General features: G+C 38.4%; 1 protein-coding gene across 1 annotated transcript in view; it reads right to left on the bottom strand.

Moving 5' to 3' along the window:
* lrig2 (leucine-rich repeats and immunoglobulin like domains 2) overlaps nucleotides 1-22,829 on the bottom strand; it is a 41,310-nt gene extending 18,481 nt beyond the window's left edge. The window contains exons 1-9 of the mRNA XM_002932130.5: nucleotides 22,434-22,829; nucleotides 13,981-14,052; nucleotides 10,569-10,643; nucleotides 10,334-10,468; nucleotides 8,415-8,558; nucleotides 4,317-4,460; nucleotides 2,599-2,742; nucleotides 1,813-1,956; nucleotides 388-468 (exon numbers count right to left, since the gene is read on the bottom strand). Of these exons, the coding sequence (XP_002932176.2) occupies nucleotides 388-468; nucleotides 1,813-1,956; nucleotides 2,599-2,742; nucleotides 4,317-4,460; nucleotides 8,415-8,558; nucleotides 10,334-10,468; nucleotides 10,569-10,643; nucleotides 13,981-14,052; nucleotides 22,434-22,615 (1,121 nt within the window). The 5' untranslated portion in view covers nucleotides 22,616-22,829. The remainder of the gene's footprint in view (nucleotides 1-387; nucleotides 469-1,812; nucleotides 1,957-2,598; nucleotides 2,743-4,316; nucleotides 4,461-8,414; nucleotides 8,559-10,333; nucleotides 10,469-10,568; nucleotides 10,644-13,980; nucleotides 14,053-22,433) is intronic.
* Between the last annotated feature and the right edge of the window lie 300 nt (nucleotides 22,830-23,129).

Raw genomic sequence — 23,129 nt, 5'->3', positions numbered from 1 at the left:
ATAAGCCCCATATAATGGGGGTTTGTCTGTTATCTGCTAAGTAACCTGTGCCTTTTCTCCTTTGAATGGCTGCCCCCATGGTTACACAGCAGCTTACTTATATAAACTATAGTAGTCTTTCTGAGGCAAACACACCAGTTGTAGCAATGCAGGGTAACAGTACATTATATTGTAATTACTTTTATACAGTTTAATTTTTTGGTGTTACTGTTCCTTTAACACAGTAATTGATGTCACCATGAATAGTGGAAAATAACTCAATTGCATGTCCCCAGTTTTAGACAGCCAAAACATTTATTATAATGATTTTTAGCCTTTGTATGTTAAGTACTTGTGATATGTTTCCAAATGATCAACATTAACATAAAGCAATCTTTGTATACCCACAGTGTATGGAGTCTGGACAATCCAGCAAACACTTCATTTGAATCTTCGATAGCCCATGAAATCTCATTGTTTCTTAAATCCCTGTGTTAAACAAAAAAAGTGTCATATGAAAAAGTAATGGACGTGTACTTTTAAACACTTTGTATTTAATCGAAGACCTTTGTTCCTTCATTTAATTAGTAAACATCTGTGTACTATATCAAATGCTTTAGTAAAATATAAAAAAGTATTCTGTTTATTCTCTATGCAACAAAGATCTTTTGGCACTGCCAGTGTTAACAAAACATTTCTATGCAAAGTAACTAAGACTAAATATATTACTTTCCTGCTTAAAGGTCTCTAGTACATGCTTTGTTAAGCATCGGTGATTGGAGTTTTGTTAATTACTGTCTCTAGCCTAATATTGGATGATTCTAAACTGCATAGTGTGTATATTATCTCTTCTTACCCTTACTGAACCATAAAAATAAAAGAAAGAGGTAGGAACTAGGGAAATTAACAAACCCCTGTTCATTTTTTATGCTGCTCTAACTTTTACAGAACTGATTTAACTATTTAATTAGGAAGGTTGTCCAAAGGTTAGTACTATAGATGTTTTCCACTGTCTTCGAGGAAAAACCATGTTAAATCTTACATACTCAAATGAATAATTAGTAGACTGTATCATTAGGAGAGCCTGCTATGTGGAAACATCACAAATTGTGTCTATCTGGACAGTTAAAAAAAAAAAAAAGGTACTGGACACACGTACACAAGCAATCCAGAAGGGGTTCATAAACACCTAAAAGCAATTCCAACGTGACTTCCCTAAGTTAAGGGAAAACAAGCAGGAATTAATCCCAAAAGTTGTGGACATAACCTGGACAGAGAGGCACCGAAAGAATGGGAAGTTGGGAACAAACTGACTACACTATCAGCTGGGTGCTGTGGTAGTGCACAAAATACAACTGTGAAAGTGTGGGATCTTTTAAAGCAAATGTATGAAAAAATGGAGGTTTCAGCACAAGGGGTTCTTCTGTAATTTTGATCACCATACCTTAAGAAAGAAATACTTTCTTGAAATGGAATATTGCAGTCCTGAAATTCTAAGCTTTATAGATAATAGGTCTCAAAATAATCAGTCCCGTACCTGTATACTTAAGCTGTAGTTGCATGTTGACCAGAACTGGTCATATCGTTAGGGGAGGGCGGAGGAGGTAATTTTGTACAGACCATACAAAGACCCTAACAGGTGTTACTTTGGAGTTCCATGACTATATAAGTCCACAGGCAGGATATTTGAAATAACTAATGAGGAAGTACCACCAATAAGTAATGTAAAAAAAAAATGAAATGCCCATTATTTTGCTATTAGCAGTTTGTCTTGAAAATAAATTTTCTTTATATATAATCAGATTTCTAAAAGAAAATGTTAGCTCTACTTACAATACTAAAAGGTTTGCAAGCCCTTTAAAGACACCTTCAGCAATATGATTTATTCTGTTATCACCCAAGTTTATTTTCTCCAATGAGCTCAGCCCAACAAATGCAAAATCATCCAAACGGTTCAGCTGGTTGTATGACAAGTCTCTGGAGTAGAGAAAAAATGTCTGTTAAAGTAAAAACATGGAACTAGCAGAGCATTTTTGGATAGTTTTCAACAAAGAAGAAAATGTTCTTCCCAATTATTTATTACACAAGGGATTAAACAGTGACATTGTAATTCTAAAGAGTTATGCACTGCAATACAATGATAATAATCTTAAATTGGCATTCACAAAAAAGTATTGAAAATACTGAAATTATGAAGAGTAAAACTCATTCCTAAGGATGGTGTCAACCCAATCCCTTTGTTACAGCAGACACACAGCATTCAGCGTGTCTGCTAAAGGGCTCCAATCTTCTGAATAACATAATTTTAATATAATCAGGACCTCAAAAAAGCAGGAGAAAAAAAATAACCATCCCATGCAAAGGTTTTGATGTACTATCACAAATGGTAAGTTTATGGGGCACAGAACTTCTCCCCCTGCATATGTTAACACATGACAATTAATTATATATATATATATATATATATATATATATATATATATATATATATATATATATATAATTATTCACTGTAGTCCTGGCTTCTGTTATGGCAGCAAGACACAAATTCCCAGTACACTTCTGTATATTTCATCCCTTCCTATAAACAAGCCATCTGGAAGGCACCTGAACACTTACAGATCCAAGAGCTTCTGGCAAAACTCCCAGGCATCTGGGCTGATCCTGTGCACTGCATTCTGGCTGATATAAAGTTGCTGTAGAGATCGCAAACCATACAGCCAACCTTTGTTTATGTCAGTGACATTGTTATATTCTAATTCCCTGAAAAGAAAATGTAAGAGAAAGAAAAACAATTATATCAATACAGTAATAAAGATTCTTTGATTTAACAAAAAAGTATTTTATAGGTTTTCACTGTCTTTTTTCATCCTAAATTAAATATAAAACTAACAAATCCACAGTCTCTCGAGCACACAGAAGTGTTTAAGGGCTGTGACACATGGGGAGATTAGTCGCGTGACGACAAATCTCCGTTGTCGTGGGCGACTAATCTCCCTGCATACTTTGGCATACGCAGCTCCGTGATTTGCCAAAGTTGCCTTGAGAGGAAACTCCGGCAACTTCGGCAAATTGCGGCACAACAACTGAGCTTTGCCGCGGCGCGACTAACCTCCCCACGTGTCACGGCCCTAAGGGGAATTACACCTCCTCATTCAGCATTAGTATAATGAATAAGGCTAATCCACACCTCATATGTGCTCAATGACAGGCATGGGCAGTGGCGTAACTGAAGAGGAAGCTTATCACCTGCCCATGGGTGACAATTTCATGCTTGATCTGTGAAAGGCGAAATTACAGGTGACCTGCGATTTCTAAAAAAAAAATTGCAGGGCAGCCCAGGACCAGCAGATTTTGGTGAAGAGATGCTAAATGCATTTTTGTGCCGAACAATGAAACTTGTCCATTGTAAAATTGCTTGCAGGACCAAGCAGGCAGCTACCCTTTTTCCTTAGCTTAGTAATTTTTCGTTGATGTACAAATCAATTTTAAACGATCGTTTCAGAATAAGCTTGGTCGTATAATAATAAGAAAGATGTTTTAAAAATCTACAAGTGTATGGCTACCTTTAGCCTAACTGTAGTCTAGATCAGATTTCAAGGTTAAGGGGATTTTTAGATGTATAGAGTATTTATGAATGGGTGAAAGTCAGAGTTCACCATTATATATGTTCTAATAAATATGCTTCTAAAAATCCCATAGTAATAAATAGAAAGTGGGTGAGATTTCTGTGGTAAACGCTAATCTTGCATTTTGATAACTAAGGGGCACACATTCATCAATGTATGATTGAGTCCTAATACAAAATTTTTTACATTTTTTCTAAGCCTTAGAAATGTGCGTATTTTCTGCAATTTTTTCGTTAATTTGTGCAACAAAATCATATTTGTTGCAACAAGTACGAAAGTTTCGAATTCATTCAAGCTTTGGTATCGTGACTTTCCTTGGGCCAGGTTGGAGCTGCAGAGTGCCACTGAGTCCTATGGGAGGCTTCCAAAATCATGCACTGAAACTTTTAAGTCAGAAAGGTTTTCCCTCCATTTACAATCATTCGGATATAAAAATTTTGTGACTATCGGATCGCCATTCACAAACAATCATTTCAATAAGAAAATTTAGAAACTTTCAGATCGTTAGTACAAAATTTTCGTATTCAAACTAAAAGAATTTTTTGTCACATTTGTGATCAGAAATGATCAGATTTCATGATTCGGATTCGTACCTTAGTGAATCGGCCACTAACTGTGAAAGTGCTCTATTGACAAATACACTGAAACATTTTTAGTTACGATAATACATTTTATTCATTAACAAATATTAACAAAAATAGCACTTACAGTTGCTCCATATTGTCCAGTCCAAAAAATGCTCCATCCATCAGTTTGACAATTCCATTTCGTTGCAGTTTCAAAGATTTTAATGAGTCTAGTCCTTGGAATGTTAAACTTTCCACAATTTTAATCCGATTCCGTCTCAGTTCCCTAAAAATAAAGTAATGCATTGCTAACTAAACAAATAAAATATTTTGCCTGTAGGAGTTATAGTGCATTTAAGAAAATAAGGCATTTCAACGGACTACATGCTGTGCAATTAGTGTGAAATTACTTCAGCCGGCTGAGCTCTCTAATTCTAACAGAATCCCTTTTTGGGAAGCTTCTATGCCAGTGTCACATATATTTTCCAATGGCATAAGCAGCTGGGTTGACAAACATGTGGCTCAGCATTTGATGGTAACTACATCTTCCTAAATAGAACATACTCTTTAAGCAGCTGGTGAATGCATAACATAAGCTTACCTCAACCTTTTAAAACATTAGTGACATCCTTTAACCATAAGGCATTGGTTACCAACTGTGGGTCTGACCACCCTGAAGTTGCAGTGGCAGGGAGTGGTTGACCCTGAAGGCTAATTTGGATGATATTTTAGGAGAATGCCTACTTGCTATTAAAACCAAAAAGCTTGATGGTTTAGTTTTGCTATTAAGACCAGAAAACTTGATGGTTAGTAAGGGTTATATGGTAAAAAGTGTATTAGCTGTCCTATATATTGTTGGAACTATGAAAGAAAGACTGACAAATCAATCTTCTTATGTACAGTATGTGTTACCTTATTATAAGCTAAGGGTGGACCTGATCAAAAGATAAACCTCAAAGCCTTAGGGCTCTGGCACACGGGGAGATTTGTCGCCCGCGACAAAACTCCCTGTTCGCGGGTGACTAATCTCCCCGAGTTGCCTTCCCCTGCCATCCCACCGGCGAACATGTAAGTCGCCGGCGGGATGGCACACGCGGCGGCGTGATTTCCCGAAATCGCCAAAAAAGACCAGCGAGGCGACTAATCTCCCTGTGTGCCAGAGCCCTTAAAAAAATAGTAAACACTTTATCTTAAAATCATTGAAGGACATGTAAATCCCACACACAAAAATCAGTGAACAGCCTCTTTTAAATCTTAAAATACCTGGCACTCCGGTTGTTCAAATGTCAATAGTAAGGCTGCAAAATCCCCCCACAGGAATTTATATTGGCTGTTGGCTCCTGGGTATGCTCAGTTCTCCCCAGCTAAGATTACTAAACACACCTAGTCTAGCACCCACGGCCTGTCGTTAGTGCCCATACATGGGCCAATAAGTCTAAATGACTGATATCGGCAGCTACAATTGGCTTGTGTATGGTCACCTTAACATAGAAGATAAAAATTGTAACTCAGATCAGTAACTTCCTCATCTATTGTGAAGTTCTACCCCCTTTAGTATACTCAGTTTTTTCTTTTTGTTTGAATAGGAAGATGGTCAAAGAGCTGTCTACTATGAACTACTGGACTAATTACACACCAAGAGAATTTTTTAATAACGGTCCTTAAAAATGCCAAATGTTGCATTAGCGTAAAAGCTTTCTCATATATTTACTGACATTTTTCAAATATTTTTTCCTTACTCTTAACCCAATTTCAATCTACAAAATAAATGTACATAAGGCAGAAATTCTTCCACTGAAGAGCCATTCCAATCATTGTAATCATTATTCATGTAAAAGAAAATTCACTCATATTACATTTCTTGGATTTTTTTAATTCTATTACATTTTAGTCAACTGAATTACAGCTTTAAGAATATTTTTTCTGCATATATTTATGCTAATTACAGAAACAAGCAATTTCATAGCTTAGCCAAATAATTTCACTAAAGGGGTGAACTACCCCTTTAGTGAAATTATTTGGTTATGGTATGAAATTGCTTGTTAACCTTCAAATTATCTTTTAGTATGTTACAGAATGTCACATTCCCAGCAACTTTTCAATTGCTTGGTTGCTAGGGTACCTTTTATAGGTTTGACTACACTACACTACATCTCAAATACACCTATGTCAAACAGGATCTAATGGTTTAAAAGGGACAATATATACCCTTTTTCAACATTAGTTCAATAAATAGGGCCCGTGACGAACAGAAAATTATAGGACTAATTTTTTCGTAATGTCTTGCCCTGATATCTGACACATTCTACTTCCTGTTTGTATGAGATCAAAAACAATTCACCAGTCCACTGAAAAGCCCTGTGTAAAAATAAACCCCTCCATTCCCTCAGGTGCTACCTTAGTTTTTGTTATCAGACAAGGAGCAGCTAGTTATATAAAGGGCTTCTTAGCAGGGTGATTTTTTTTTTTATTGTACTTTTACAAACCAATAGAATGTGACTACTAGATTCTTCTTTTTTTAGCACAAAATAGACCAACCATCATACACATTTCATAATTAAAATTATAGACATAAAGTATGTTTAGCACAAACCCTATTCATGCTGAAAAGGGGATGTAGTGGTCCTTTAAGGCCTCTCATGCAAGGGGCACATTTAGGGATCTGGCCCTCTGTTTTTTCAGAAAGCAAAACCACTCTAATTCCCATACAGTTAATTCCAAAAAGGGCTGGCACCTGTACTTTTAGGCATTTCATACTTTTAGTGCACTGATACAGAAGTGGTTCTGGTGAAGTTTATAGCATGTGTCTGCCCATAGCTTTTTAAAATTGTAACCGGTACTCTGTAAAGAAGTAAACATACAATTTTAAAGCAAACTACTGCATAAATTAGGGTGTAAAAAAGAAACCACAATATGAACATAAAATCCCTGTTTTTGCAAAGGCTTTGCAATACGAACACACTGATTCCTGCAGTAGCCAATACTTTACATATAAAGAATTAACTAAATAAGTAATTTGGTAACTAGGGGTAATATTGTATTTAACTGACTAATAGTTCTAGATGTCTCCATTTGATCATCCATTCTGAATTCAAAAGTCTTACAAACCACAGAGCAATGGGCATTCCAAGCTGACAAACAAATTAAAATGAAGACCAACTGCAACTGGAGAAAAATTCTGTATAGAAGCAACAATTATGAATTATTTAGCTCATAACTCATTCCTGTCACATCCAGCAGTGTTTATGTGTATCATCTCTTCCTGCATATACCAGTAATGACTACAAGCAAAAACTGAAGCAGCAATGACAGCATATAGCTGCTATTAGGTAATATACTTATGCCATCATGTAATCAAATGCCTCATTGTTTATAAGCTTAGACTTTTATACACAGCAGTTTCGAAACATCATAAATGGAAGCAAAGCATACTTGTGTGACGCACAGCACACTCAGACACTCAGGGAGAAAACTGAACTTTTTTTTTTTTTTGAAATAATAACTTACTCTACCAGAGGCTCAAATACATCTTCTTTTGTCCTTATTACAGTAGTGGCTACAAATATTAGGTTTATGATATTTTATGTACACTGTGATTTAGGCTGACTCTTTCTGACATCTACTCTAGTTGTTTGCAGGCTTCTTAGATACTGCAAACAAAGAATCATACAATGCAATTTCTCTTCTTGGGGGGGGGGGGGGGGGGGAGTTGAATTACTCGCTTGAAGAAAAAATTTGCCCCACCACTAGCAGCAATATTTGCTCTACTGCTTCCAGAACACCGCTCCTATATGCAGAAAGGCTTGCACACAGGATGAAAATTCAAAACCTTTATTCCATTTAGAACTTTAAAAAAACGTCTGACATGTTTCATCCACAATGGACTTAATCATAGGCTCTAATAATGAGGGTTTCAACCCTCTTTTTAAAACACCCTTAGGGGCTGTGACACACAGGGAGATTAGTCGCCGCGCGATAAAACTTCCTTGTCACGGCCGACTAATCACCCAGAAATACCATCCCAAGAGTCGCAAAAGTTTCCTCTGGAATTTATGTATAATTGTTTCGATTAGGTTAGACGGGATTGAAACATTCAAAGTGCTTCCAGTTCAGAAAATAAATGTGTTAAATACATTCTACGAATATCAACTAAAAGCAGCAGGCCTACAAATGAAAAAAATACGTATTTTAATTGAAACCAATGCATTTAAAACCCATTTTGCAATGAGAATATACTTACAAATACTGCAAATGAGGTAGCTTAAAACTTTTGGGTTGAATCACATTAATCCGGTTTCTGTTCAGTTTCAATACTAGTAGCGAGCTTGATAAATTGTCAAAACATCCTGCTTCCAAGGTAGCAATCCTGTTATTGCTTAGGTTTCTAGAACAAGTGTAGAACAATTTGGTTCAAAAGGAAAGCTTTGCATAGCATAGCATTTGACTACATTACAATTATATCTTAAATGTAAAACTCTGGACCCTTTTTAGTCTGCTTTATTAAATGCACAAAGGCTCACTTATTCAGAATAGTTTATGCACATTTCATCTGTTTTGGTTACATAATGTACTCAGCAAAGAGGTGTAGCTTTAATTTGTGTTTTTGTATCACCATACTTTATCACAGTTAAGTAATGTATGAAACCATATCAGGCTAATTCAAAGAAGGGCATAGGCACTGTCGAACAGAGGACCGCGTCGACAAGCTAATGCAGTCCCGACCGGAAACTGACCAATTTTAGGCAAGATATCAGTCAGGTAGGCCCGTCGGGGGTGCCCATACAGGGGCAGATAAGCTGCCTAATTGGTCAGAAGGACCAAAATCGGCAGCTGAAATCTGCCCATGTACCTTAGCACACTAAAATTCTAACTCAGATAGTGGCTGAGGACCCTTATGGGCTAATTAAGTAGAATTTTACAGTTATGCTTCACTTTATCTTAATAAAATGTGCATTTTTGATAAGGTGCACTATCCCTTTATAGGGCAGGGTAAGTAATCAGTATTATACAACATTTTAAACCAGATACAACGCATCTTAGAATATTTACTTTGTATAACAATATAAATAATATGAGGAGCTATTAATACATAAGGAACTCTAACTTCTTTCTGTAAGTATACTTGTAATTTACATAGAACACTCTTTTGAGTGGGGCCCCCTTTATCTCTTTTATCGGCTGCTTCATATATAAATCTGTTTATTCAATGTATATACCCATTAATTGTACTGCGCTGCGGGTTATGTTGGCTTTTTATAAATATGTGATAATGGTAATAATTCTGAAACTCAGCTTTATTTAGAAAAAAAAAATAAAGGAGAAGGAAAGGCTAAGTCACTTGGGGGTGCCAAAATGTTAGGCAAATTTAGGCTTTAAATGTTCAGATTATTTCTAAAATCTAAGATTCTCCTGTCAGTTAGGGCTCTGGCACAAGGGGAGATTAGTCGCCCGCGACTAATCTCCCCGAGTTGCCATGACCCGCCATCCCGCCAGCGAACATGTAAGTCGCCGGCGGGATGGCACACGCAGCGGGGCGATTTCAGGAAATCGCCGAAAAAGACTCGCAAGTCTTTTTCGGCAATTTGCGCGAAATCGCGCCGCCGCGTCTGCCTTCCCGCCGGCGACTTACATGTTCGCCGGTGGGATGGCAGGGGTAGGCAACTCGGGGAGATTAGTCGCCCGCGAACAGGGAGTTTTGTCGCGGGCGACTAATCTTCCCCGTGTGCCAGAGCCCTTAGGGCTCTGGCACATGAGGAGATTTGTCGCCTGCGTATTTTCCCCCTGGCGCTTTGGCGACAAGTCACCACGACAATACCCACGAAGAGATTCCGTGCGAGTTGAGCTCCAGGCGATCTGCTACCCATGGTACACTCAACAGTTAACCCCCCCTCATGTTTACTGAAGTCGCTCAGAAAAGGGTCTGTGTGCGATTTAAAACAGCAGGCGATTTGAAGTAGCCTCGTATGTTTTTACGCTGGCGATTTCCATTGATTTAGCATTGGCGTCTTGTCGCCAAATCGCTCTTTTAAAAATTGCCGGCGACAAAACTCCTCGTGTGCCAGAGCCCTTATAGTTCATTTCATTGGAGGGAAGTTTTTTTTTGTTTATTTTAAAAAAAATGTATAACAAATTGTCAAAGTAATACTTAATACTACTCACAGGTACTTCAGTGGCATCCGTGGAAAGTAAAAACTTTTGATTTCTGTAAGAAGGTTGGAGCTTAAATCAAGAGTTTCAAGTGAAAGGTATTGTTGAAGCAGATCACCATTGAGTTCTCCAATTTTATTATGTACGCTGTAAATAAAAAAATATATAGTACTCCACAAATTACAGCATATTCACACAAAGGAAAAATAAATATGTATTTGCCAAAGAAAAATAAATAAGTACTTACAGAGAAAGCAAAGTTATATTAGCAGTTGGCTCTCCCAGATGTGGTATTGCAGTTAATTCATTGAAATTCATTTTCCTAGAAAAAATTAAACACTCTTAAAAACTGCTGTTCACTATAAGAAAGGTTAATAAAGAAAAAAAAATTAAGTTACACGCAACACAAAACCATGGATATATAATTTAGCCAGAGATGCAATACACTGGCAATGAATTTTATCATAATAAACTGACACAGTTTATTAAAAAAATGTCTTTGTAAAGCGCTAATGAACAGGCCAGTGCTCTAAAGAGATTATACATCATTCAAGTCCCAGTGGAACTTACAGTGTGGTTCCCTTCACAGTCACACATGCTACGGCCAATTTTACCAAGATTTAGTCATAATGCCCATATGTTTTTGGACCGTGGAAGGAAACCAGAGTACCTGGAGAAAACCCACATATGCACTGATTGAACACAGGGGCATTATTACACAGGCAGCAGACCCTGTACATGAAGAAGAATACAGGAGAGTAGAGGGCCCTGTAAATCCCTAATTAATATGCAATTTCAATATCCCCTGGTAGTATGTGTGAACTCACAAATGTTTTGGGGTCCTAAATTCATTTTGCTGTGGGGTCCAGTAAGATCTAGTTAAGCCACTCAACACAAAAACTACCTTTAGACTGTCAGACTGGAATCAAAACTAGAAAGGGAAGTTTGAGAACAAACGTCATGTTGGGTTGAAAAACGCAAAGTCACCGAATGATCTGTTGTTGGCTTTGCCCACTTTTTCTAACCTTGGGCCACAGTTATATAGTAAAAACCACTGTGCAAAGTTTGGGAACCCTGGCATCAAACCAATAAAATTCAATAAAAGAAATCTGATTAGCTGTTTGGTGGCTCCGCCCACTTTTTCAAAACTAAAACTGCAGTCCCCTAGTGACCAACTGTGAAAAGTTTGGGGACCCTGGTGTTAATACTGTGAGAATGGCAGCAGGTTGAATTTCCGCCAAGTCAATAGGTAAAATCTGATTGGCTGTTCACAGCTCCGCCCACTTTTGGGCATCTAACAATCATCATATTTTCATTCGAGCTGACCCCAAGAGTAAGTGATTCAAGTTTGGGGAGTGTAGCCTCAAAGCTGTAAGATTGGCAGCAGTTTCAATTTCCCCATAAAAGTCAATGGGTAAAATTTGATTGGCTGTTTGAAACTTAAATGCGTAGTCACCCAGTGACTGCCTGTGCAAAGTTTGGGAACTCTGGCATCAAACCAATAAAAGGTGAAATTTGATTGGCTGTTGGTGGCTCCGCCCACTTTTCAAAACTAAAACAGTCCCCTAGTGACCAAGTGTGAAAAGTTTAGGGACCCTGGTGTTAATACTGTGAGAATAGCAGCAAGTTGAATTTCCCCATTGAAAGTCAATAGGTAAAATTTGATTGGCTGTTGTTGGCCCCTCCCACCATGGGGTCATCCAACAAAGTTGCTGTTTCATTCGGGGTGACCCCATGATTATGTTATCAAGTTTAGGGAGTGTAACTTCAAAGCTGTAAGTGTGGCAGCAGTTTGGAAATCTTCCCTGTCAAAGTCAGTGGGAAAATTGGGGTGTTCGGAGCAGCACAACAAAACAACGGGAGGGGGGGGGTGCAATCACTTAGAAAAGCACAAGCAACCTGCTCCGCTATAGGGCAAAGAAGTGTGGAGAGTTTGGGTGTTGTACGTCTAAAACTGTAGGAGGAGTAGCATTTAGAAAATTGGGGGTGCTAAGAATAAGAAGAAGAAAAAGCGGACGAATAAGCCAAAGTCAAAAAAACAGTATGTTGGGGTTTTCAACCCAACATAACTATATATTTTTAGAGTGTAGTATTACCATGTACCACAACAGTCAAGCCCAGGTTACCCACACACTCATAAGCAGAAAGTTGTAAAGCTATTTTAAAGTTCTGCTTAAAGTGGACCTGTCACCCAGACATAAAAAGCTGTATAATAAAAGTCCTTTTCAAATTAAACATGAAATCCAAAGTCATTTTTTATTAACACATCTATACCCATTATATAAGCATTTAAAAGTCCCAGCTGTCAATCATATATTGCCTGACCCGCCTCTATGCCTTAGGCATAGGGGTGAGGCAGACAGTTACTTTCACTTTCAATTCAGAACTTCTTAGATGTCACTGTGCTTCTCGCATGCCCCCTCTTTCCTTACCATCTAATTTTGTAACCAGTGCATGGATATAGGTATCAGGGCCCCCCCATTCTGGCACATACACAAGATTTTGGCAGGATGCACAGCTTGCCTTAATAACAGTGTCCACAAAATGGAGCCTGCCTGTTTTCTGCAATGGTGAATTCCAGTGGTGAAGGAAATAAGTTTTAAAAATTTTTTATAGTGTAATTCAAGTTTATTTTGCTTGACAAACACAATATAAAACAATTTGTAATTATTTCTTAGGGTGACAGGTCCCCTTTAAATTGTCACCAGCCAAGTCTCCCACTGGAGTCCATATTGCCACAAGAATTGTCTATCCCCCACATGTATCCAGCGAATACCTATTGTCTGTTGTACCTCAAGAGTTGCCCCCTGCATATAAGGACTTTTTGGATGTCTTCTACAAGAAGTCTGCTAAAACACTCTCTTCTCATCTCCCCTACAACTATCCCATCGATCTTCTTGAAGACATGCCCCCTATAGGCTGTACTTATCCCCTATTTCCAGCTGAGACCCAAGCAATGAAGAACTACATCCAAGGTAATCTTCAGCGAGGCTTTTCATCTTTTTTGTAGAAAATAAGAACCGTTATCTGATTCTCTATGGATCCTGCCAAAGTTTCTACTATCTAGAACTGGCCCTTTTCTACCTGTACCAAGGCCATACAAAGATTTATTGGCTTCGCCAACTACAACAGATTGGGATTCTTGTTTTAAGGTTATTAAGGGATTTCTCTTCTCGTAGAACACCTATCCTAGCTCACATACATAAAGGTGGGAAACCTAACAGTTGACTAGAGTATGTAGTGTGCTAGCTAAGTGCTGGTAACTGCCGATTTCCCCAACAGAAGAGGTAATATAAAATAATTCAGAAAATGTACAAGAAATAATACATCTAAATTATTGCAGAAGTAAAGAATGTCGACGTTCCAGATTTTTATATGAATGAGCCACAAAAAAGCATTACCCAAGAAAGTTGTACTGGGAGAAATGCATGTAGACTCCTTTGAGTAGAGTGGCAAGCACTGACCACAATGCAGTGGTGGCAGAGCAGCTCTATGCCATAACAATAAGACCATGCTTATATAGCCTTTAAGTGACTGTCAAAAAAATATTTAGCTGAATGGTTACATTAAACATGTACATCAACCTGTATAGCATAGCTCAGTGGCACTGTGGACATTTCACTGGCAACAAACTACAATAAATGATTTAAAGAACTTACACTTCTTGAAGTGAATACAATTCTGGCACCAGGCTACTGTTGGAAACAGTCAGCCAATTGTAGCTGATCTCCCTAAAGGTAGAAAGAAAAGAAAGCATTCGATCACTTACTTGTGGTACAGAACAGTCTGTCATTTGATACAACAAACAGTGTTGCATTATTAGTCATCTTATTACGTGCAATTTGCCAGCAGTTCACTTACAGCTGCATTCCAGAATGGGAATCTTTGCACAATTTCAATGTTACATTCGGTAGCAAACACTTCTGAAACTGAATTCTGTATCCTCTACCCTAGAGTTATTGCTACATAAATCTGTTTCTTTCTTGACTACCTAACATTTTGATTTTGAATTAATAACTAATCCTTAAAATGTATTTAAAAGGCTGGATACACCATTAATATACCTTGAACAATTCCCATTTCCCCAGCAGGCTGCTGAAGTTTACATTATTTTTCTCACACTATAACATTAATTTATAGATTTATAATTTATATTTAAGATCCAACATATTCTGTAGTGCTGTACGTATGTAGGTGTAATTATGCCTGCAAGGGCTTACAATCTAAAATGAAAGTCAAAGGGTCTAGCTGTTCTGTCCTGTGTTTGGAAAAACACTTAACACACAACAGACCATTGGCCTATACTTTACATTGTAACACATGCCTTCTTTAGCCAAGCAACGGATGTACCCGCTGTACAGTGAGGAGAGCAGTTTGACCCAAACCTACCAGATTCATGGGTTTACCTGTGGGTAGGGGCCATAAACATAAGTGTGAGAGTATGGGCAGAAAAAAAATTCAAACAGGGCTCCTTCCCTTTGCTTACGTAATAGAGCCGGCTTGTTGATGCGGTCCCCGGACCGACTTTGCCTATACCCACCGTAATAATTAGCCTGGATTCTCCCGATAACGCCCACCCGCGGATCTTAAGGTGTATGGGCACCTTAAGCTGTATGTGGGGCAGCTCCCTGGAATGGAGTTTAGCACAGAAAAACTAAAAAATTTATTTTTGCTCTGAAATCTGCGCTGTCTTTGAAGACAGGATGACATTGTGCCTGCAGGTGCAGACACAACACGGAGCGGAGGTGGTCAGGCCATTTCCTAACCTGCATTTATCAAAGTCAAGAAACAGCCTCGTCTGACCATAGACTTAGAGCTCATGCAGAGAGCACTTCTGCTCTGGGTATGGCTGTGCTCTGCCTCTTGTGCCCTGCCTCTTGTGCCCAACAAGAGATGCAGAGCATTAACAGACCCAGGACAAAAGTGCAGCATCAGCCACCACTCCCTAACCTTAAAGGATGTCTTAAAGGAGAAGGAAAGGCAAAGTCACTTGGGGGTGCCAAAATGTTAGGCACCCCCAAGTGACTTGAATCGCATACCTTTTACCCCGGGCTGGTGCCCCTGTTCAGAGAGAACAGCACCAGCCCGGGGTACCTGCTTCCTCCTTCCTGTATCGCTCGCGCGCGCATGCACAGTAGAGTGAAAAGCCGACCTTTAACAGAGTAGTCGGCTTTTCACTCTACTGCGCATGCGCCTATTGTGTTAGTCGCAGCGAAACGAAGCCGGAAGGAGGAAGCGCATCACTACAGGTACCCCGGGCTGGTGCTGTTTTCTACGAACAGGGGCACCAGCCCGCGGTACGAGGTATGCGATTAAAGTCACTTGGGGGTGCTTAACATTTTAGCACCCCCAAGTGACTTAGCCTTTCCTTTTCCTTTAATGATATGTAAGTAGAGGAAAATGTAGGGGGAGGGAGAGGAAACATCCAGGTGCCTTTATATCCAGCACCGCATGAATACAGCGCAGGCATATACAGGCAACACTGTTTTCATGAAGCTGACCACAGGTCTCTGTGTTTCAAAACAGAGCACTGAGAGTAGAGGTAGCTAATCTTAAAGGAATACTGTCGTGATTTTTATGGTGTACTTTATAATTTCTAAATAGCACTTTTAAATAGCAAATAATTCTATCTACCATTTAAAATGTTATTCTTGAACCAACAAATGTATTTTTTGTTTTAGTTGTAATACTGGTGTGTAGGCAGCCTAACTGCTTTTAGGTAACCTATTGTTTCTCCTACTCTTATGTAACTAGAAGAGCTGCAAGCCAGACTTGGATTTCTTACTATTGAATGCTATTCTATATCTATATTCTACTGAGATCTGCTATCTTGCTACCTTCCCATTGTTCTGCTGATTGACTGCTAGGAGCGGTGTGATATCACTTCAACTTGCAGTTCAGCAGTAAAGTGTGACTGAAGTTTATCAGAGCACAGGTCACATGGCTGAGGCACCCTGAGAAATTAAGAATATGGCTAGCCCCATGTGAGATCATAATTCAAAATTAAATATAAAAAAATAAAACAAATTTCAATGCAGGATTCTGCTGGAAAAGCGAATATCTGATTCGTTTTGAAAAAAACATGTTTTCCCATGACAGTATTCTGTCAGTGAGGGTGGGGTGCAGGGTGCAAAGAAAAAAAAAATGGGAGACTGAAACTGACCCCTAAAAAGCAACAATATTAATAACAACCAAAAGAGTTATAGAACTACATGCCACAAAAACACAAGTCACAAGACAACATGACAAAAATAAATTTCTACATTACTGAATGTTAAAGGTCTGCGGCAGTGCATGGTTTGTAAATATTTTAGGAGTCCACAGAAGCCTTTGAGAGAATAAGTAATCTTATGTGATCATCTATGAATTAGTGTGATGTCATCTCATTCCCTACACTGCTTTCCTAAGCAAACCTAATAAAATATTAACTCACGTACATTCATGTATCAATTTTGACCATCTAGGGAGTAGTAAGTTAAGCCTTTAAAGCAATAATTCACCAATCATGCAACATCAACCAGACACAAATCATTTAGAGAACAACAGCTAGCTTATAAATAACATGAAAAAAGGAGGTGAATGGTACTCTTCATAATCATTGTAGCAGATCAATGTAATAAAATACAAGCCACCATGACATTATCTATATATTCATCTCTTCATATTTAAACACACCCAAGTGAGATATGCTCACTTTTATTTATTTTATACACAGCTTAGCAAACTTGCCAGTCAGATTTTGCCCAACCATTCATATAACATAAAAGTAGGTTATCACTAGAAGCATAAATTATCAAAGTGAACAAGATCTAATATTGGTCCATCCAAGTAAGACAGAACTCACACACATCTGAAGTACCCTTATAATACAACATAAATAACTTTTAAGTACAGGTATAGGACCCATTATCCAGAATGCTCGGGACCAAGGGTATTCCGGATAAGGGGTCTTTCCGTAATTTGGATCTCAATACCTTAAGTCTACTAAAAAATCAATAAAACATTAATTAAACCCAATAGGATTGTTTTGCATCCAATAAAGATTAATTATATCTTAGTTGGAATCAATTACAAGGTTCTGTTTTATTTCTACATAGAAAAAGGAAATCAGTTTTAAAATTCTGAATTATTTGATTAAAATGGAGTCTATGGGAGACGGGCATTCCGTAATTCGGAGCTTTCTGGATAACGGGTTTCCGGATAAGGGGTCCGATACCTGTATTAGTGACATTAAGTTTATTTTGCACAATCTTTTGATAGATATGAAACCTATAAGGGCTATGCCACACAGGGCCTTGTCACCCTTGATAAATCTGCACTATGTTTCCTTAAGAGGCAACTTTGGATGACCAGAAAAAGAAGCGGAAGGCATGTTTTCCCAATGGTGACTTACATTAAAGCGCGTGGGAGAGCATTTCTGGGAGAATAGATGTCTGCAGTAGTAGATTGTGGGCAACTAATCATGCTGTGTGTAAAGAATTATAAAAATTATAAAATTATGTACCAATCAGGTACATTATACTGTGCACAGTAATACAGTTACTGATGGAATAGTTATTGTCACTTTACGTGTTTGCATGGGAAAATCTTTATCTTAGTAACTACTTCTATATGCTTTCTTGCAAAGAGAATCGTTTAGGCAGACTGCACACCAAACCTTTGCACCACTGGCATTTTTGTGTTTCTGGCAGTAAACACCTGGTATACCATGGACCTTATGGAAAGAGGCTTTAGATATACATTGGTCTGTCAAATGTTAAAGTTATCAGAGCATTTTGTTGCCTGCTATAGAGAAAATACATGGGCAATAAAAAGTTCCATGTGCCACTACTAAAAGACTAAAAAATGATTTTATAAATACCAAACAGTATTGTAATAGAAACTATATCTTTGTAATGACAGTTATCTCTTTAAGCAATGTTAAAAGGGTATGCTGCCCATGATAAGTTCAATGAATAGAGCATGTGCTGATACTTTTTGCTTATTGTTTTTGAATTAATATTTCAAACTAAGAAACTAAATAAAGGGTATTGTTTATACAGAGCCTATTGTCCCTAGTTATATCTTCTTAATAACAGGGAAGGAAGCGCAAAATGAAAACAAAGACTGCTTTGTAACAAAAAAAACTTTTTAAAATCAAAATATGCAGAATATATATGCTCTATTTTATTCATGTTGAAAAAAATGTGTAATTAGGTGAATACTGCCCCTTTAATAGAAGAATAAATACAAAACACAGACAGCCAGAAAGAATGCATAATTGCCGTCTCTGCTGAAAGCAATATTTTCAGACAGAAACTACTCTCTATGGAACTCAAAAACTGGAACAAATACAACATCTACTTCACTCACTTTAAGACCTGGGATCCCATAAAGATATACATTTCCATATTGTAAGACTTGAATCAAAGCATCCATTGGGGGCATAATAAGACCCGGTTCATGCTGAACAACAGTTAATTGTTTAGCAATGAAAAATTAAATTCATTCTGGTTCACGTTTCAAGGTTTCTACAAAAAAAAAACCTAGCCTCTGGCAGACACTCACCAATCACTTACAAAAAGAGATACCTTAAAGAATTTTGAAAATGTTTTCATGAAGTAAGTAAAGCAAGACATAAGTGAAACAAGATGTCTAAGCTGTTTTATGTGTCCATAATTAAATACCATGCAGTCTCTTCAATTCTCTTTAGAGAAAGCACACAGGTTTTTTAAAACTTAAATCTCTAAGCATCTGTACCCTGCAGCAACTTGAGTCTGACAGGAGAACCTAGTAGCCTTATATTTGAGACCCTGGTTTTGCTGTTCTGGTTGACTAATAAAAGAAAAATTAGATAGATGTCTCAGCAATTTGCGTGAAGGAACTAAGAAATCAGTTTTAACTTGATCCAGACTTTCAAATACAACATAACGTCACCAAGTTATGCTCCCTCTTCCTCTCCGTACCTTAACATGACATTTCCTATAGAATCATTATCCAACTGTCACTATGCACAAAGAGTGAAACTGGCCAGAAAACACATATGTGTTTTTACACTGGCAGAAACCACGCATAAGGACACATTTATCTACATTTTAAATTTATGCACGGTAAAAAGAGTGTTGAAAAAAATTTGATGAAGAAGCAAATTAGTTAGTGATTATAAACTTTTTCAACACCTCTGAACTTTTTTTTCATATATACTTATTCATTTATATTGCTAACAGCAAAGGCAATTTTGAAGTGCTAAAACACAACCGACTCCACTGACTTTTAGGGCTGTGATAGACGGGGAGATAAGTCGCCACGCAAAAAAATCTCTCTTGTCGCAGGCGACTAATCTTCCCGAAATGCCATCCTACCGGCTAGAATGTAAATCGCTGGTGGGATGGCATACGCAATGCCGCGATTTGCCAAAGTCGTGGAAGTTTCCTCTCAAGGCAACTTCAGCGACTTCGGCAAATTGCAGCACTGCGTATGCCATCCCACCGGTGAGTTACATTCTAGCCGGTGGGATGGCATTTTGGGGAGATTAGTCATCTGCGACAAGGGAGATTTCTCCCCGTCTGTCACAGCCCTAAAAAGAGAAATTTTTACAAAAGGAAGGTATATTTAAAATGCCATTCAGGCTTTGTCAGTTTCCCCATGTTGTCCCTTTGCTAAAATAAGGGCAAGTAAACTTTGGCTACTTCAGAAAGTAGCATTAGCATGTGTTTCACTAGTGGCGATTCACATGTCAGCTGGTGGAGAGAAAACAAGGCAGGTTTTGTCACACGCTGTAGCCAAGATAAATTGTGGGCAACAAAATGTCCCACTTGTCATTGTCCTAACCATTTTGAGAAAAAGAAATCACCACGTTCTGTTGTCCAGCAGCAAAATAATCAGAACATGCTTTGTCTCACAGGTTTGGATATGTTTTTGTTAATTTGGATCTAACAATATCTGTTGTGTAACTGATAAGGAGAGAATAGTAGCATTCCTTGACTGGTTTTCCAGCATGTGTCTTTACAGTTATGGGCAGCCAGCCTTTGTTATGAATCATCTAACTGAGGTTTATAACTTGCAACCAAACTAAATCCTAAAAATGAGTATGAATAGAAATGTTATATTTAAAGGACATGGAAAGGCTAAGTCACTTGGGGGCGCTAAAATGTTAGGCACCCCCAAGTGACTTTAATCGCTTACCTTGTACCCCGGGCTGGTGCCCCGGGATGGAGAAAACAGCACCAGGCTGGGGTACCTGCGAGCGAGCGCTTCCTCCTTCCTTTTGCCGGGACCCCACGAGAGGCGCATGCGCAGTAGAGTGAAAAGCCGACTTCTCTGTTAAAGTTCGGCTTTTTCATTCTACTGCGCATGCGTGCGTGAGGAAGGAGGAAGCAGCAACCCCGGGCTGGTGCTGTTCTCTCTGAACAGGGGTAAAAGGTAGGCGATTTAAGTCACTTGGAGGTGCCTAACATTTTGGCACCCCCAAGTGACTTTGCCTTTCCTTCTCCTTTAATATACTAAACTTACTGCACCAGCCAAAAGGTTCAGCATGTATAGCAATAGTAATCATGGGCTTTAAAATTGTCACAGGAGCTCCCCGTCTTGAATTTTGATAAATGTGCCAGTGGCACTCACAAGCTCAGTGTGCTCTGGACAGCTGTTGAGAAAGTAAGCTTAGGGTTCATCACAAATTATCAATCAGAAAATGAAGTTTGCCTGTAACACAAATTGATGCTACAGGTCCGATTATTAAATTCTGATGCTAATTACACTGGTTTCTGAGCTGCCATGTACTAATAATCTGTTAATTATTAATCAGCCTTATATTGTGATATTTATATTATTTATGTATAGTGTATTGGTCCCTAAGCTAACAAAGCACGAGCAGTGAATCAGCAGAAAATAAGACAGGGAGCTACTAGGGGCATCTTTGGATGTCCAGATCTTCATTGCTAAAGAGCCCTGGTTGCCTTGGGCTTGCAGAATTGCTAAAATGCACAAAGTAAAAAAAAAAGAACATAACAAAACAAAAAACAAAAAAAAACCAGGCAGAATATTGTGTCATAACTGCATATTTGATTGCTATATGATTTCACTTATTTACAGGCTCATAAACAATGAAACACACCACCTCTTTCTTTCATAGGTATCCCTAAGCGCTGACTGGCTGACATGTGGATAAGCAAATTTAAAATTTTTACTCTACTGCACATGTACAAGCCCAAGTCAGGAATATCTGGCAACAATTTCAATGGCATTAAGGGGGATCTACTAGCTTTTTGCCACCAGTCACTAAACAAAAACTGTGCAGTGACTGTGCAGTAACATATTGGCACCACCAGTGAATTCAGCTTTCCTTATCCCTGAATGCATAGTAGTGGACGCACACAAAGTATTGACAGGCAGATTTAACACTGCTCAATGTGTGTCCAATAGAATGCTTTTCATTCATATATTTTCAGTCATATTAGTAGCGGTAACATGCAGGCATTTTGCTAACATTTAAAACCCCTGTCATTTAAATACTATCTGAGCATATTTTCTAATGTGCTGCACCAAATCTGGCCTAAAAAAAATGAAACCCCTGAAATCATGTGGGCAACTAAATGCAACAATATTTGAAAATACATATGCAATTTTTATTTGACTAAATACTAAATTACCGGACAGTGTAAATCTAATGATGACTGCAACAATACTTTTCATGTAAATGTTTTTCCTTCTGTTTAATCTGTGGTTATATCAGTATGGATTTTACTCTGTACCTGATCCTTGTGCCTCCATAAAGCTTCCATAGCCCCTACATGGCTTTATAACATGTCTCCCACCACTACATACAGGAAGTACAGATGATGTAAATAATACCCTTTCAGAACAGCGTGTACTGTATGGAATTTTAATTGCAATGCATTATCTAGCCCTTTGGACTGCGCAGAATGTATATAATACTGACAAGTTAGAACGTTTAAAAATACTGTTTGGATGTAATAATTACAAATGAAACTACACTCTGTTGCTAAAATGCAGAACCCCTTCATTCTTCAGTTTGGAAGATGCAGCTCAGAGACAGCCCCTTGATAATAGAATGTTTACCACTGGTTAGGACACTGTATTATTATGACGATCAACAAGCAATTGTAATACTCACAGGCTGGTGATACCCTCTGGCAGTGGTGCTGCTGGAAGTCGAGCCAGCCTTCTCCGGCTACAATCCAAAAGCCGCCCCTCGCACACACAAGGAGACGGGCAAGAGGGATCTTGGGCCGCCGCCGCCGCCGCCAGCACCAGGAGGAGGATCCCCGGCCCACGGCATAGAGCAGCCGCCGCCATGTTCTGTCCCTCAGGACGCTCACACAGAGCTTCCCAGACGAATGCTTAAATCCAACACAGCCAGCGCTCGAACTTCCTTCGGTCCTTAATTACTTTACCAACCAAAATCTAAATATCTAAACCGGAGGCATACACCAACACACAAATGCCTCACCGATACTGTACGTCAGTTCTGCTGCTCCCGTACGTCGCCGTGTTAGGTAGACACGCAAAGCAAGAGTAGTCGCCATTTTGCTTAAGGGCAAAGCAAAGACGTGTTGTATGTATGTATATCTTTATTTATAAAGCGCACTTATGTATGCAGCGCTATACAGTAGAATACATTAATATAAACAGGGGGTATTAAAATAGATAAATACAAAGTATTACAATAAGCACAAATAAATAAAAGATACAATTGTAATAAGATAAGTGTCAAAGACACAAGAGGATGGAGGTCCCTGTCCCGTAGAGCTTACAATCTATATGGGAGGGTAACTTACAGACACAAATAGGCAAATATAAGTGCTGTAGG

The sequence above is a fragment of the Xenopus tropicalis genome, chromosome 2 (genome assembly GCF_000004195.4).
Source record: "Xenopus tropicalis strain Nigerian chromosome 2, UCB_Xtro_10.0, whole genome shotgun sequence".
In the NCBI taxonomy this organism is placed as follows: Eukaryota; Metazoa; Chordata; class Amphibia; order Anura; family Pipidae; genus Xenopus; species Xenopus tropicalis.
Note: the sequence above shows the minus strand (reverse complement) of the source record. Positions and strands in the feature narration are given on the sequence as shown.